The sequence below is a fragment of the Siphateles boraxobius genome, unplaced genomic scaffold (genome assembly GCF_051911475.1).
Source record: "Siphateles boraxobius isolate OS27281-9 unplaced genomic scaffold, OSU_SipBor_1 77, whole genome shotgun sequence".
NCBI lineage: Eukaryota > Metazoa > Chordata > Actinopteri > Cypriniformes > Leuciscidae > Siphateles > Siphateles boraxobius.
Window position 1 is genome coordinate 20,007,621 of NW_027509205.1, and position 16,099 is coordinate 20,023,719.

At 44.5% G+C, this 16,099-nt stretch overlaps 1 protein-coding gene across 1 annotated transcript in view; it reads right to left on the reverse strand.

Moving 5' to 3' along the window:
• LOC143725824 (GLIPR1-like protein 1) overlaps positions 1-16,099 on the reverse strand; it is a 43,282-nt gene that overhangs the window by 11,725 nt on the left and 15,458 nt on the right. Inside the window, exons 4-5 of the mRNA XM_077218616.1 lie at positions 544-692; positions 330-405 (exon numbers count right to left, since the gene is read on the reverse strand). Coding sequence (XP_077074731.1) covers positions 330-405; positions 544-692 — 225 coding nt within the window. The remainder of the gene's footprint in view (positions 1-329; positions 406-543; positions 693-16,099) is intronic.

Sequence of the window (16,099 nt, forward strand, 5' to 3'; positions counted from 1 at the left end):
CGCGCGCATCTTACACTGTGACTCTGAAGAGACCTCATTACTGAAGTGAAAGGGTTGGCTGGTGTCACCACAGTGACCTGGGTTGCCAGTAGCAAATAATGGAGCATGCACAAGCAATTTACAAGCATTTTATCCGCATTATATGTTCTGTAAAAAAGAGTTCATATCGGCAGCATATCTGCGTCATATACGCAGATACCAGATACCGATATATCTGCAACAGTCTCATATCGGCCGATAATATCGGCAGACTGATTTATCGGTCGGGCTCTACTGCATAGTCATACTGTAAAAACCAATTAAAAACACTGAATGAAAATGGTTCTTACCTGAGTGTAATGGCCACACAATTTTTCTTCAGGACAGAGCTTGTTTTCATAGTTATAATCCACATTTTCCCCAAACCTGCGGTGCAAAAGAAATGAGTTGCTTCAATGCTTATAGGTAATATTTCCGCATATCACAGATCACTGGTATTTATTATTTTTGGTATCAGTCATTCATTCATTCTCATTTATGTTTTAGTTAAGATATTTTTCATACCAGCTAACCATTGCTTCTGTTGCATTAAAAGGTCCAGTGCTGACAAAGAGATTTTCACCCAAAGTGAGGTTCTCAAGGTCAGGGTTGTGTTCCAAGATGCATTTTGCTGCGTAAGCTTCAGCCACCACACGCAGTGTCTCGTCCCACACCTTAAACGACAGAAACAAGTTTGATGATGTTATTTGACTTTGACGTTTGTTAGTTTTGTGACAGCAGAACAATTTATTTACTTAACCAATGTTGTTTTACATTATTTTAATTAGGTAAAATGAGAATTTACGTAATTAACAGTGAGTGCAATCTTGCAAAGCCTGGTCATATTTCATGCTAAGATCCAAAATAAGGACATTATATGAACATTCAGGGCCTAAAACTAACTTTTTGCCACACCTGCCAATGGCTGGCGACTTAAGAAAACATCTAGGTTACGATTGATACCTCTGTTGCATGAGAAGAGGGAACGAGATGCTGCATCGTTGACGCTATGGGGAACGCCTCCGCGTGAACCAGTGTCTGAAACGCTTATCTAATCACGGCAATCATATTGGCCAGTGACAGCCTATGACATCACTAAAGTGCGAGCCAGAAGTATATAATGGGAGCCTGGAGAACATGTCAACAACTTATCGTCTGAATGGACTTTGCAACAGGCATCCTCGAGGCATGGCGAAAAGACGCAGTGTCTCGTTCCCTGTTCTCAGGGTCGTAACCTAGAGGTTCCCTTTCGAAAGTCCCTTTTTAGGGAGCTAATACCAACCCCACCATGCTAAGGGGAGTGCATGCCAAATTATGCCTGTGACAAAAAATGTAACAAAATGCCAGTTTCACTGAAATGCCAAAAAACACTCCCCCTTCGGGTCACATACAGGCTGTCAGTGACATTATTCCCTATGAGCTATAAGCCTCAAAGAGGCCTCCAATACAATGAAGGCCTACCAAGCCTACCAAGGCTGGTCAAAGGCTTGGAACCAACAGCTTCTGTGGAAGGGGTTCCTTTAAGGGAATATGGCCAGGGGTTCCATAGGAGTCCCATCCAGTCACTTTCTGAGGGGGACATAAAGTAAACCCCACATGCCACCAGGGAGGCTGACCCGGTCTTATTTACTGACCTAGTCTTGCCAAAAACCTGTCTGTTTCCTAAAGACATATTTTGCCTCACTTGTGGAGGCATCCGATAGGGAGGACTGCAGATAGTGGCAGTAATCACTCACAGACCGGACCATAGAGACAGGCACCCTGGAAAGAACTCAGCATAGCGCTTTCTAACCCTTGCGAACGAGGGGAGTAACTTTACTCAATCCTGGATCTACACAGTGCTTCAAAGTCCTGTGGAGGCTGGGAACTCTTAAAAGGGACCCTAATAAGGGGAGTGCCTCCAGCTCTAGGGCGGATCTAACAGGAGGCCTCATGAGAGTCCTTCGACCTTCCGACCAGACTTAGGGAGCTAAGTATTCATTCAGAGCGATCCTCAGATTCTGGAACACTGCTCAAACCTCATAAGTATTGACCATGCTCTGGTCTAGGAACAGCTACTTAATAAATTGCTACCAGCTCGCGCTATTTATACAGTGTGTTTTGTAGCAGTTATTAGAAAGAAGCAGTCAAGCAATAGGTGACGGTAACTGTAAGTGTTTTGTATCTTTTTCTCATTTGATTTAAAGTGCAGTTGTAGTTACTAGGAAACAGTGTTTGTTTACTGTGCTCACGAGCTGAAATCTCGTTGGAGAGGTCTTGTTTGTTCGCGTTTAGTCACAAGGTAAACTGTTTTGCTAGTGAGGCGTGTCCAGCTGTATTCAATAACGACATTTCAGGTGAGTATAAAGCAAGTAGTATCCCGTAGCATCGGACGCGGCAGCCCTCGTGTGAAGCCCTCATCGTGTGAAGACCTAATAGTGTAAAGACCAGCGACTCTGCCTGTGCGACTCCACGAAGCAAGGACACCGACAAGGCACTTGAGTATTATTTTATTTTTGTTTACTCTCTCTTCTATACAACTTTTCTTCTCAAATTTCTGTTTGTGACCTTTCTTTCACTATGTGTTTTCAAATCCCTACTATTACTAACACGCGTAAATCAAATGTCACACGTAGGAGGCAGCACAATCCTAGCAATCTGTGTACCGGTGTCTTCTAGTACTTTATTCTCTTTTCCCATCGGCCTCTGGAATTGTAAACAAAGCTGATTTCATTACATCTATTTCTAGCCATTCAGGTCTCAGCCTATTGGCCCTGACTCTGAGACATGGTTCAAACAAGAGGACACTACGGCCACACCTGCTGCCCTCTCAACTAACTTCACTTTCTCACATACTCCTCGTCTGACCGGAAGAGGTGGAGGTACTCTTCCGTGCAAAGGCAAAAAACCGTAACTTCGTTTTTTGTCGAAAATCAGTTATTTATATGTTTGGCACATTCAAGACCTCCTTTATCATGTGGATAAGTAGCTTGAGTCAAATCCGTTGTTTTTTCGAGAAAATAATGGGTTGACTTATCCGTACCTTCCAAAAAACCCATGAGAAACCAAGGCATAACACCGTACACCAGTTTAGGCTCTTTGGCTTTGTTTTGGAACGCTCACGCTTGAGTTACGGTTCTCTGCCTTTGTTTAGCTGCGCGTCAATATGAAGTTACGGTGCCGGCGTTCTATCAAATAATGCTACCTACCAGATTATACGGTGTTCTGCTTTTGTTTTACTCTCCATTAAAATTTAAATTACGATGTAGCCTGTGTAGCTACTGTGTACATCTGCCATCAATCCCTGTCTTCTGATGTCCTCAGAGCTTTGTCCTGCACTAATGTGGTCAGAACATTTAGTATGGTCTAAACCCGCTCCATCGACAAACGTGCGATAATGATCGCGAAGGATATGCAGAGATGACAGAAAAATGTTACACATGCCATACCAGGTGAATACAACAAAGAACTAAAGCCCCGCCTCACCCAGTTCGGTCGAGCCGACGCGGGACTAATCACAGGGGAAAATAATAATGAAGCAACAAGGGTATATTGGTGCATACAACATAAGGAAGCAATAAGTGCTGGTGCATACAACATCAGACCAGCTGTTACAAGCAGGTTATAGAATCACAGCGTCCGGAATAAATCCGCGGGACGAGCGAAGTGCACAAGCACAATAATAGGCCAGACAGGTGAAACCACCACACACTGAAAAGACGCGGAACACAGAAGGTTGTGCTATAAATGCATTAGTCGTCTAGGTAGTCCAGAGCGTGCTCCCTACTGAGTCTCAAGGGGGAAAGCACTGCGTAGGCTACTTTTCGTGAAAGGACGAGGAACGTGACACCTTCGAACAAGAATCTCGGTAGGTGCCTGTGAAAGTATGCATCTTTCAGATCCACCCCTATAAATCAGTCTCCGAGGATCTGTTTTATCGTGATCATTTTGAACGCATGTTAAGCAAGTCTTATGCCACTCGGTACCACTTGAAAATACTCTTACACCTATTTTGTCATGTCTAATGTAGGCTATTAATATAGGGCCACCAGAATGCAACCAAAGCACAGGATAGCAATAAGTAGAAATTGTAAATCATACAAAATATATGCCATGATCACTAGATTTTATACAGGTGTTGCTATAATGAGTTTGTTAATGGTGATCAGCAACTAGATATTGATAATGTGGAAGTTACTGCCTTTTGCCTTGGCATGACTTCTCACTTTTTGCTGACAATACAAAGGCAGAGTACAGTAACTTTAAAATAGTGGTCAAAAGTCAAGTTTGAGCTCAAGATTTTTTTATGTAGATAATTTTCATTACTTAAACATCTAATTGCCCGATTTTCAGTGTCCTACCTATAATTAATTTGGGGGGACAACTAAAAATCTTTAAAGTCATTTTTCTCAGTTCCACACTCTAGCGAGTTAAGGTCTTTTACCTTTGTAGGGCAGTACTGGTCTTCTCATCACAAACGATTGGAAATTTTTACCACCTCTGTGTGACAACAGCTCATTTGAATCGCATTAAATTACCATCACTAGGCCTATTAAAATCCAATTTGTAGTTGTCTATCGTCCACCAGGTCAACTTGGCAGTTTCTTGGAGGAGCTTGATGTGCTACTCTCATCCTTCCCTGAGGATGGTACTCCTCTCGTAGTTCTTGGAGACTTCAAATCCAACTAGAAAAGCCTAATACTGCTGATTTCCACACTCTGCTTGCCTCCTTTGACCTCAAACGAGTATCTACTGCGGCTACTTACAAATCAGGTAACCAATTAGACCTTATTACCTTATTTACATGTGCTACTTCTCCACTGACCATACACTGGTCACTCTGCTGCACAGCTCAGATCACTTCCTCCACCCCCTCTGTGCCCTGGTTATCTGATGTTCTCTGCAAACATATTTCAAAAACTCAGGTGCAGAGAGGAAGTGGCGCAAATTGAAAGATCCTTCTGACCTTGGTCTTTATTAATCCCTCCTCTCTTTCTTCTCTGCTAATATCTCTACTGCTAAAATGAGTAACTATCACAACAAAATTAACAATTCTTCTGACTTTCGCATGCTTTCCAAAACCTTCTCCTCTCTTCTCAACCCTCCTCCTCCTTCATCAACCCTAACAGCTGACGATTTTGCCACATTCTTCATAAATAAAACAACCACCATCAGCGACCAATTTACCAAACCACAAACTGATACCAGCTTACCAACTTACCAGCTAACACACACACTTGAGCGAGTTGTTTTCAACCAGATATCTTCCTTTCTTACACAGAACAAACTCCTGGAAAACAACCAGTCTGGTTTCAAAAGCGGACACTCAACTGAGACCAAGGTTATTTTCGTAAACGAAAACTGAAACTAAGACTAAAACTATTGGTCAAAAAACATTTTCGTAAACTGAAATAAAATTTAAAATTCATAATAAATGAAAAACTAAAACTAAACGAAACTAACAACAGTTACTGAAAAACTAACTGAAATAAAATAATAATTAGCAAAAATAAATTATAGTTTTCGTTATTAAGCTCTTTACTTTGGCGATAAATCTGACCTGTGGCTGTTTAAGGAAATGCCTGATATGGCGCTTCAACTACGCGTGAAGTTGCTGAGGCGATTAACCGCTGTCCTGTGACGCGCTCAATGAAGGACCGTAACGTAGAACACATGGCTAGTGCTCAGCAGCTGTTCATAAAGGATGCGTCTGTTGCAGTGGAATGGGAAATAACACAAGGTAATAAGAGGCAAGTTGGACTTCTTTTAACTTGAGCGCAGCATTTTTAGAATGCCGTTTCATTTGCGAGATGCGGGTGCGACAGCAAAACAAGTTCGTCAAGCACAAAAAACTTTAATGTAGCCTACTAGGCTACTATGTTTGAGATGTCATGTTTTCATGAAGATTGACAGGCTGAAAGCTGCTGTTATTATCATTGTTTTTATAAAACATTTACTGCTAATAATATCCACGTGGAGACATTTCCCCGCAATGTATACCAGGACACGACACACACACACACACACGCACACACACACACACACACACACTCTGGTGCACTATCTTTGTGGGGACTCTTCATAGACGTAATGGTTTTTACACTACCTTCTTCTTCGTCTTCTTACACTAACCTTACCCCTAAACCTACCCATCACACAACTTTCTGCATTTTTACATTTACAAAAAAACTAATTATGAATGATTTATAACCTTGTGTACCTAAATTTAGGTCTCCACAGTGAAACAAGTCCCCATGAGTCTGTGTGCATTCAGGTTTAAGTCTCCACCAGGATAGAAAAACATGTACACACTCAAACATTGCATAGATGTTTCATTATTTAGTCACACTGGCTACACAGCAGGTTGTGTTGGCTGTAGTCAGATGAATTGAGCTGGGTTTTTTTTTTTAAGTACCAGTGGCCACTCTGCCACATTTACAGCTGAAATAAAGTAAACTAGGCATGTTTAACAAGATTTCATCTTTAATATGAATTAGTTTTTCTGAATTTTTCATATTTTTTTCTTGTATACTTTTAAGTTCCATTTATTTGGTGCTGTGTTCAATCTCAAACCATTATTTTATTTTATTATTAAGATGTCTGCACAAGAGTTAACTGTAATCTGGGAAAACATTAAACTTTGCTGAAATTAAGCGTCTCGCTTTGGTCTACATTGGAAGTGTTCTGTTTTCTCAGCTGAACTATAATTACTAGAACTAAAACTGAAACTAAATAAAATAAAAACTAAATAGAAATAGAAATGTGCAAAATAAAAACTAAACTAAAACTAACAAAACCATTAATAAAACTAACTAAAACTAAACTGAAATTTAAAGCAAATTTGAAAACGATATTAAAATAAAAACTAATTTAAAAAAGCAAAACTATAACAACCTTGACTGAGACTGCCCTGCTCTCGGTAATTGAAGCTCTGAGACTGGCAAGAGCAGCTTCCAAATCCTCAGTTCTCATCCTGCTGGATCTGTCTGCTTCCTTTGACACAGTTAACCAGCAGATCCTCCTGTCAATTTTAAAGATGAAGGGCATCTCGGGAAGCGCACTACAATGGTTCAAGTCTTACCTCTCAGGTAGGGCCTTCAGGCTGTTGTGGAAGGGTGAGGTGTCCAAGACCCAACATCTAGCTACTGGACCACTTCTCTTCTCCATCTTCATGCAATCACTAGGATCTGTGATTCAGAAACATGGCTTTTCCTATCACTGCTACGCTGATGACACACAACTCTACCTCTCATTCCAGCCTTATGATCTGATGGTTGCTGTTCACATCTCAGCCTGCCTGACATACATTTCTGGCTGGATGAAGGACCACCACCTTCAACTAAACCTTATGAAGACAAGAAGAAGAGTTGCTTGTGGTCCCGGCCAACCCAACCTACACCACAACTTCTCCTTTCAGCTAGGTACGTCATCCATAACTCCATCAAGGTCAGCCAGGAACCTTGGAGTTGTGATTGATGATCAATTGAACTTTACAGACCACATTATACAACATTAGGAGGATCAGGCCTTTCCTATCAGAGCATGCTACACACTTTAAACAGTCTCTAACATCATTTGCCTCACTAGTGGAGGCATCCGATAGAGAGGACTGCAGATAGTGGCAGTGATCACTCATAGACCGGACCATAGAGACGGGCATCCTGGAGAGTAGAACTCAGCATATCGCTTTCTAACCCTTGCAAACGAGGGGAGTAACTCTACTCGATCCTGGATCTACACAGTGCTTCAAAGCCCTGTGGAGGCTGGGGACTCTAAGAGGGACCCTAATAAGGGGAGTGCATCCAGCTCTAGGATTTACATTGCAAACAGGCAGTGCACTCAACAGAAGTGCTATTGGCCCTTTAAAGTAAGGGGAGTACAGTCTTACGCCACCGGACTATCGAGGAGACCTACTGTAAAACCTACAGCGGCAGCCCGGGCAGTGCCTCAGCTCTACGGGAGCATACTCAACCATCCCAAATGGGAAGGAGTAACTAATATGTCTCTACCTGAGCCTGGGTGGTGAAGGGTGATATAATACGAGCTATGGGTAGCAAAGTATTCTAAATACTTGTTTTTACAAGACAGATTTTACATTCTCTACTAAACCCAAGGAAATGGAGGCCACAGTAAGTGGCCAACAACATTCAACCTTATGACTTATGAATTATTTTATTCAAGGGGCTCATTGGAAAATCCTTTTTCAATTTTAAGGCCTACCTGGATAAACTAGGTACAATACTCCACTCTAAAGGCCTGAGCATACTGCTTCTTACTTTCTTGAGAGAGAGGCCTGACAATGCCCATGACCCATTTAGTTACCTAGTTACTAAGCCTAGTTACTAAGCCACCACCTAGTTACTAAGCCACTAAGTCACTATTTGACTGAAGTTCAGAGCTATAATCTTAAAGCGACTCTCAAAGTGAGAGGAGACCTGCTGCTCTAGTATAAGGTGGCTATCAAGGTGGCCTGACGAGGGCCAAATGTTTGACTCTTCTATCTGGAGCTTGACAGAGCGGTGGCCTCGGTAGAAAAGCTCCCGCTAGGGAGGAAGCCATCTTACAGAGAATGTCTGTTTGATGCTCAGATGAATGGTGGCCTCACTAGAGAATTTAAAAAAAAGAAGTGTGAAGTCCGCACACTGAAAAAGCTGCTCCAAAGAATTTATTAGCAAGGCAACGTTTCGACCATCAGGTCTTCATCAGGCACAATAATTACTGTAGAGTAAGTTTAGCTTTAAATAGACACAGGTGATCATCATTAATTAAAATCACCTTGATTATGCACACATAAGGGATCAAATGACAGATACGTGACAAATACAAAGCACGTGACCATACCCATACATATATACATATACAAATACATATACATGCATACACATATAAACACATATACATAATAATAATAATACTATAAAAAAGGCTTGATATCAAACTCCTCATTCAACCCTAATGGTGACAGAGTGCTTAAGGTATAAATCCAAAAGCCTTAGCTCTGTAATAATTTTTTCTCATAATCTCCTCCTCTTGAGGGTTTTGTTACTTTTTCTATGCCAATATACTGCAAGGCGCTGACATTATGACCTACTTTTCTAAAATGAGCCGCTATAGGGCTGCGCATATCACCAGTCCTAATGGTACTGCGATGTTCACTAATACGGGTACGCAATTGTCTAAATGTTTTTCCCACGTATGCAAGACCGCAAGGACACCGAATTAGATAAATCACATGAGTGGAAGAACAAGTAATAGTACCACGTATCGGAATATCATGACCAGTACGTGGATGACTAAAATTCTTACATTTGTGTGTAAAAGCACACTGGGCGCAATTACCACACCTGTAATTCCCTGGGGGAAGAGTTGGAATACCATGTTTCGTGCGTGAAGGATATTCAGATTTCACAAGCAAATCACGAAGATTATTTTGGCGTTTAAAGACTAGTTTTGGACCATTTTTAAAGACACCTGATAATTTAGGATCACTTGAAATGATATGCCAATGTTTATTTAAAATGCTACGAAACTCCGCACCCAATGCTGAGTACTTTATCGTACAAATGGGAGCATTGAGAACTTGCGTATTCTTATCGCGTTTTTTTCGCAAACACTGCATTTGAGAGGTCTCATTGATTTTCTTTTTGGCATTTTCGATCCATTCTGTACGGTAACCACGATTCAAGAATCTTTTAGTTAAAACATTGGATTGGTGAGTATATGATTCATCCGTGCTACAGATTCTACGCACACGCTTAAATTGACTGATAGGTAAACTCTTAATTAAAGGTCTAGGATGGAAACTATCGCCTCTTAAAATAGTGTTGCGATCCGTTGATTTTCGGTATAGATCGGTATGGAGTTTCCCGTCATTTATATATACTCGAACATCAAGGAAACTAATGCTTACTGGATCGCATTCCATAGTGAAATTCACATGCTCAGTCCTTGAGTTAAGATAATTCAAAAACATCAACATCTCTGCAGGTGTAGCCTTAGTGATCATAAAAATATCATCAATGTACCACTTGTAAAGCAAAATCTTAGGAAAAAAGGAATTTGACTCATTTAAAATAAAGTCATTTTCAAAAACTCCCATATACAAGCAAGCATAATTAGGTGCCATCTTACTACCCATTGCAGTACCTTTCACTTGTAAGTAAAAGTCGTCTTGAAAACGAAAAAAATTGTTAGTTAGGACAATACTTGCTAAGTCCAATAGACATGCTGTACTAGGTTTTTCGTCCACAGATCTTTGTGTTAAAAATTGTTCTAAAGCAGATAAACCCTCAGTATGAGGGATGTTGGTATATAAACTCTGAACATCAAAAGTGGCAAGAAGGACAGCATCAACAGCAAGGTCAAAATTATATAATGATTCAATAAAATCCATAGAGTCTCTTACATATGACGACAACGTGGGTACAAAAGGTTTGATATAAAAATCCACATAAGAGGAAATGTTTTCAGTAAGACTACCTATACCGCTCACAATAGGACGACCTTTCAAAGGAGTTTCTAGTCCTTTGTGGACCTTAGGCAAAGTATATAAAATAGATGTAATTGGAAAATCTACCTTTAGAAATTCATATTCATTTTTACTGAACTCACCATTTTCAAAATGTGACAATAACTTTGAGTCAATGCACACTTTTAATTTGTTAGTAGGATCAGCAAGTAAGGGTTCATAAAAGACATGATCATTCAATTGTCTGCGGATTTCTTTTTCATAGTCTGAAGCTCGTTGAAGTACAATCGCTCCACCCTTATCTGCAGGTCGCACTATCACCGAGTTATCTTTGCTTAGATCAAGTAAAGCATCCCTCTCCATTTTCGACAAGTTACTGTAGACTTTATATTGCTTTTTATTCTTAAGTGAATTTTTTACATCAAATTCCACAAGTCTACAGTAAGTATCTAAAGAGGAGTTTCTATTCTTAAATGGAATGAAGGTAGATTTTCTTTTAAAAGGAGAACGAGTAGTGGATGGTTCAAAAGTAACATCATTAGATGGAAACGACTGTTCATTTGTACTGAAGAACTCCCGCAGTCTCAGGGTTCTAAAAAATTTTTGAAAGTCAATCATGGTATCAAAGTCATTAGTTTCAGTGGTGGGAATAAAGGAAAGACCCTTACTCAGAGCAGTCACACAAGAATTTGAGAGGGACTTATCTGAGAAGTTCATTAGCGTGTCCCCTGGTTGCTCCTCGTCATCCGTGGAGGCAGGGCAAAGCCTTTTTCGCTTGCAGGGGACATGCTCTGGGGACAAAATCTGTCGCCAGACGTATAAATGATATTGCTAACGATCTTAAAGAACAGCTGGTAGATAAACTCAAAGACAAACGTTTTGCCTTACAGTTCGATGAAGCAACTGACAGCAACAAAGACTGTTTATTTATTGCTTATGTGCGTTTTGACATGACAAACTCCCTGTGTGAGGATCTACTTTTTTGTAAATATGTCAGAGACAGAGCCACAGCTGAAGAGCTATTCAAAATGCTGGACTGCTTCCTGACTGAGAATGGGCTAAAGTGGGAGAACGTCTCAGGTTACGACTGTAACCTATGTTCCCTGAGAACAGGGAACGAGACAATACGTCAACGACGTTATGGGGAACGCCTCAGGCGTGACATGTGTCTGAAATCACTATCAAATCACGTCAATCACATTGACCGGCGACAGCCCGTGAATCATTAGAGTAATGATTAACGTGCGACCTGGAAGTATATAAGGGCGCCTTGCAACATGACAAATCACCTTATCGTCTGAAGGGACTGTACGGTAGGCAAGCCCCGAGGCACGTATTGTCTCGTTCCCTGTTCTCAGGGAACATAGGTTACAGTCGTAACCTGAGACGTTCCCTTTCGAAGGGAACTCAACAATACGTCAACGACGTTATGGGGAACGATATACCAACGCCGCCATGCTAAGGGGAGTGAATGCCAAGTGGCAGTGACAACGGTCAGAACCAGCAACTTCAAATGAAACGCTAGAACCACTCACCCTCAGGTCACACTTGGCTGTCAGTGACAGCATTCCCTACGGTCATAGCACAAGCTACAGCCTCACAAGAAAACCCTTCATAAACATGGTTAAATGAAAGGCCTACCTGGGCCGGCTCCGGGCCTGGAACCATAGCTTCCAATTAGAAGGGGTCCCTTCTAGGGAATGTGTCTAGGGAACCCGAAGGAACCCCAGCCAGTCACTATTCAGGGGAACGTACTCACCCCGAAATGCCACCAGGACGGCCTGACCTGGCGTCAGTACATAGACACTTAGTCTGGCCAAATCCTGTCTGTCTGAAGACAGAGCCTCTGGACAAATGCCTCAAGTAAGGCATCCAACCCGAGGGACTGCGAAGCTTGCAGAGAACCACTCGGCCCGGATCTCAGAGACGGGATATCCCGGAGAGTATGACTCAGCATAGTGCTTTTCAACCCTTGCTAGCGAGGGGAGTTTCTCTACTCGATCCACGGATCAACCCAGTGTCTGTGTTTCAAAACACCGAGGAGGCCTGTGAAGGCCTAAGGGCTGATCTAACTGGGAGGCCTCACAAGAGGCCTACGACCGTCTGACCAGACTCAGGAAGCCGCATGCTCATAGAGACCCTCGGTGAGGGGAGCACAAGGTCTGCCTGGTAGGCAAACCAGGCTGTAGGCAGAAAAGGTTCCGGGAGGGAACCAATAGCAGAGAATGAACACTTTAGCGAGCCAGGGCGCAAGCTCGCCTTCAGCAGCTGCCTATTAAGGCTAGCTGAAACTGATAGCAAGAGACCACTAGCTTCATAAACCCAGCACCACTAGGGAACGTTACAGGGAGGCCCGGAGAGGCCTACTACCTGATAGCCAACGTAAGTGGGAATTCACCTTCAGGGAGGCACGTGAGGCCTACTACCTGATAACCACAGTATGTGGGCTGCTCACCTTCAGGGAGGCCCAGAGAGGCCTACTACCTGATAACCACAGTATGCGGGGTGCTCACCTTCAGAGAGGCCAAGAGAGGCCTACTACCTGATAACCACAGTACGTGGGAACTCACCTTCAGGGAGGCCCGGTGAGGCCTGCTACCCTACAACCACAGTATGTGGGGAGCTCACCTTCAGGGAGGCCTGGAGAGGCCTACTACCTGGTAACCACAAACTGTGGGAACTCACCTTCAGGGAGGCCTGGTGAGGCCTACTACCTGACCGTTCTCATTCATGGAGGCCTGGAGGAGCCTACTACCTGATAATCACAGTATGTGGGAACTCACCTTCAGGGAGGCCTGGTGAGGCCTACTACCTTTGACAGCCAAAATATTTGGGAGCCCACATCCTAGGGAGGCCCAGAGCGGCCTACTACCTGACAGCCACAATATTTGGAAGCTCACATTCAGGGAGGCCCAGAGAGGCCTACTACCTGATAGCCAACGTAAGGGGGAATTCGCCTTCAGGGCGGCCGGGTGAGGCCTACTACCTGATAACCATCTTAAGTGGGAATTCACCTTCAGGGAGGCCTGAGTGGCCTACTACCTGATAACCACTGGTAGCTTTGAGCCCTGAGTCCGGGTGATAATATAAGGTGGCCTGCTAAGGCCAGTCAGCTGGGGACTCGCCTATCAGGGAGGCCTGGTCGGGCCTACTAGCTAATAGCAAGTCATATTCTGCCATAAAGTACACTGTTGGGAACCATACTACACAAGCATAATTTACTAATGGGCTTCCAGTAGCGCTATAAGGTATGTCCCACAATGTTGGGACTCACCTCCGAGGAGGCCTGTTTAAGGCCTACTACCCATCAGTGAGTCAACTGCCCGAACCACCAAGGCCAACCACGTAAAGTGAGCTGGCCTACAGTGCCCTCTAGGGGGCTGTCCAATCAAGGAGGCCTGCTGAGGCCTACTACCTAATGGCCTTCGTTGGCAGAAAAACTGTTTACACAGCGCCTACAGCATCCTGGTGCCTAATCACATTGCCCATGGCAGTGTACTCCGCAAGAAAGCTAGCACCCTTAAACAAGGGGAGTACAACATACGCCACTCTGCCTCAACGGAGGCCCCAGTTAGTCAGGGGCCTACCATCTATGCATTGGCGTCAGCTCAGGGCAATGCTCTGGCTTCAGGGGAGCGTACTTCGACCAAAGAAGAAGTGAAGCTTACTTCATACTCGACCCGAGCCATAGTGGTGCGAGGTAGGATAAAACAGAACTGGGAGTGAAGTGCTCAGACCTACCTGTATCCCAGGGGAATACTCACACCTCACCCTGAGGTAACCAGGGTGCGGGCCTGCCAGCGGCTCTAGGGGTGACAGAAATGTATCTGTGCCCAACCTAGGGGAGTGGGGCTTGAATGAAAGCCAACCACCTACAACCTAGCACTCGAGCAGTAGCTCAGCGAGGTGAGTGAAGCCTAAACTGGCGGCCTAAATCCGTAGGCCAGTTCTGCACGGCAGGGTCGGGCCGGAAACCCAGTCTTCTTCGTGAAGCGAAAGATGGCCTAACCCTGCTCAGTAAAGACATATATACCACGGAGGCCTATTTGAGGCCTACCATGTCCTTATAAACCATCCTCTGCACCACGCTGCATTACTCTAGTCACCCCAGAATGCAGAGAAGGGGGCGGGCCTTGGCCAAACGACTCCCATGGGAGGAGGATGTTTATACAGGGATGCTAGAAACCTATATTCACAAAGTGAAGGGTCAGAGGAAGAAATGCTAAATTTTTTAGCAGAGCGCCTCTATTATCCCTGGCACAGCCTAGGCCAGCTACAGAGGCGCCCCTGGTGAGGGCCAGCCTGCAAGCATAGATCTATCTGAGGGCTCGGAGGAGCCACAGCCTTACTAAAGAATATAGTCTGTATTATTCCATACAAAGGGCTGCAGAATCGCTCAGCCTAATGAAAACCCAAACAGAGCTCAAGGGGCGACATACTCAGGAAGAAGTCAAACGGACCCGTGGGCCGGACATAAGATCTATCTGAAGCTCTAGCGTCAGTCAACACTCTAAGTAAAACAATTTTAAGAGAGAGACCAACCACTCTACCCTGAGGTGGCTAGCAGCCCGAAGGCTAACACAGTTACCGTTCTGGCCACCTAACAGGGAACTTCAGGGCCCTGATAATCCAATAAAGTTCTCTTACCTTATTACCTTGACATGACCCCATGACTCTATACAGGGAACGAGGTCTGCGGCGTGCAAACTGAAGACTCGCCAGATAGTTCTTTACAAACCTGGGATCCGCCACTTTACATGCCTGAAAGGGGCGTTTCCACTAACCAAGCCTAGGTGGGCCATCAGAACATAGTTCTCATCATAGGCCCATCCCCAGGCCTGATGTTATGAACGCCTGGGGGTCAGAAAAGAGGGGAGATTTTGTGACCCTCCGGGGAGGTTATCCATTACCAACGCTGTGTGCGTTTGCGCTGGATAACCTCCCTCAAATCTCTTCTGTTGCGGGAGTCACGCCTTCTCTGCGACCTGCTCCTCAAGGGAGGGGGCGCACGAGAGGCGACACTGGCTCGCTGGCCCTGCCTACGGTCCTCAGACCGTGAAGGGCCAGGCCCTCCCGCTTGCCGGGGTACGGACGCGGATCTCAGCGGTATACAAGTTTTAAATGCTGCTGAGCGCGCCTTCGCCTCCCTGAACTTCCCCACCACCGCCTCTACGGAGGTGCCGAATCGAGGAGAAAGGCTTTTTCTTTCTCCCCGATGTCGGCTAGATTTAACCACAGATGCCTCTCCGTGGCCACCATCGCCGCCATCGACCGTCCGATCGCGGCAGCGGTTTGCTTGGTAGCCCGGAGTGCCAGATCTGTGGTGCGGCGCAGCTCAGCCACCGCCTCAGGGGACATCCCTGCCCCCTGGTCGAGATCCCCCAGCAGGTCGGCCTGGTACGCCTGTAATACTGCCATGGTGTGCAGTGCAGCACCGGCCTGACCTGCTGCCGTGTATGCTCTGCCATTCAAACGAGCCGTTGTTCTCAGCGGTTTGGATGGCAGGGTTGGAGCTTTCAGTGTCGCTGCCCGCCCAGACACGAGATAGTTCGCGAACGTCTCGTCAATGGGGGGCATTGACACGTACCCATGCTCTCCGATCCCCTCGACATCAGCGAAACTGGCCCACTGATG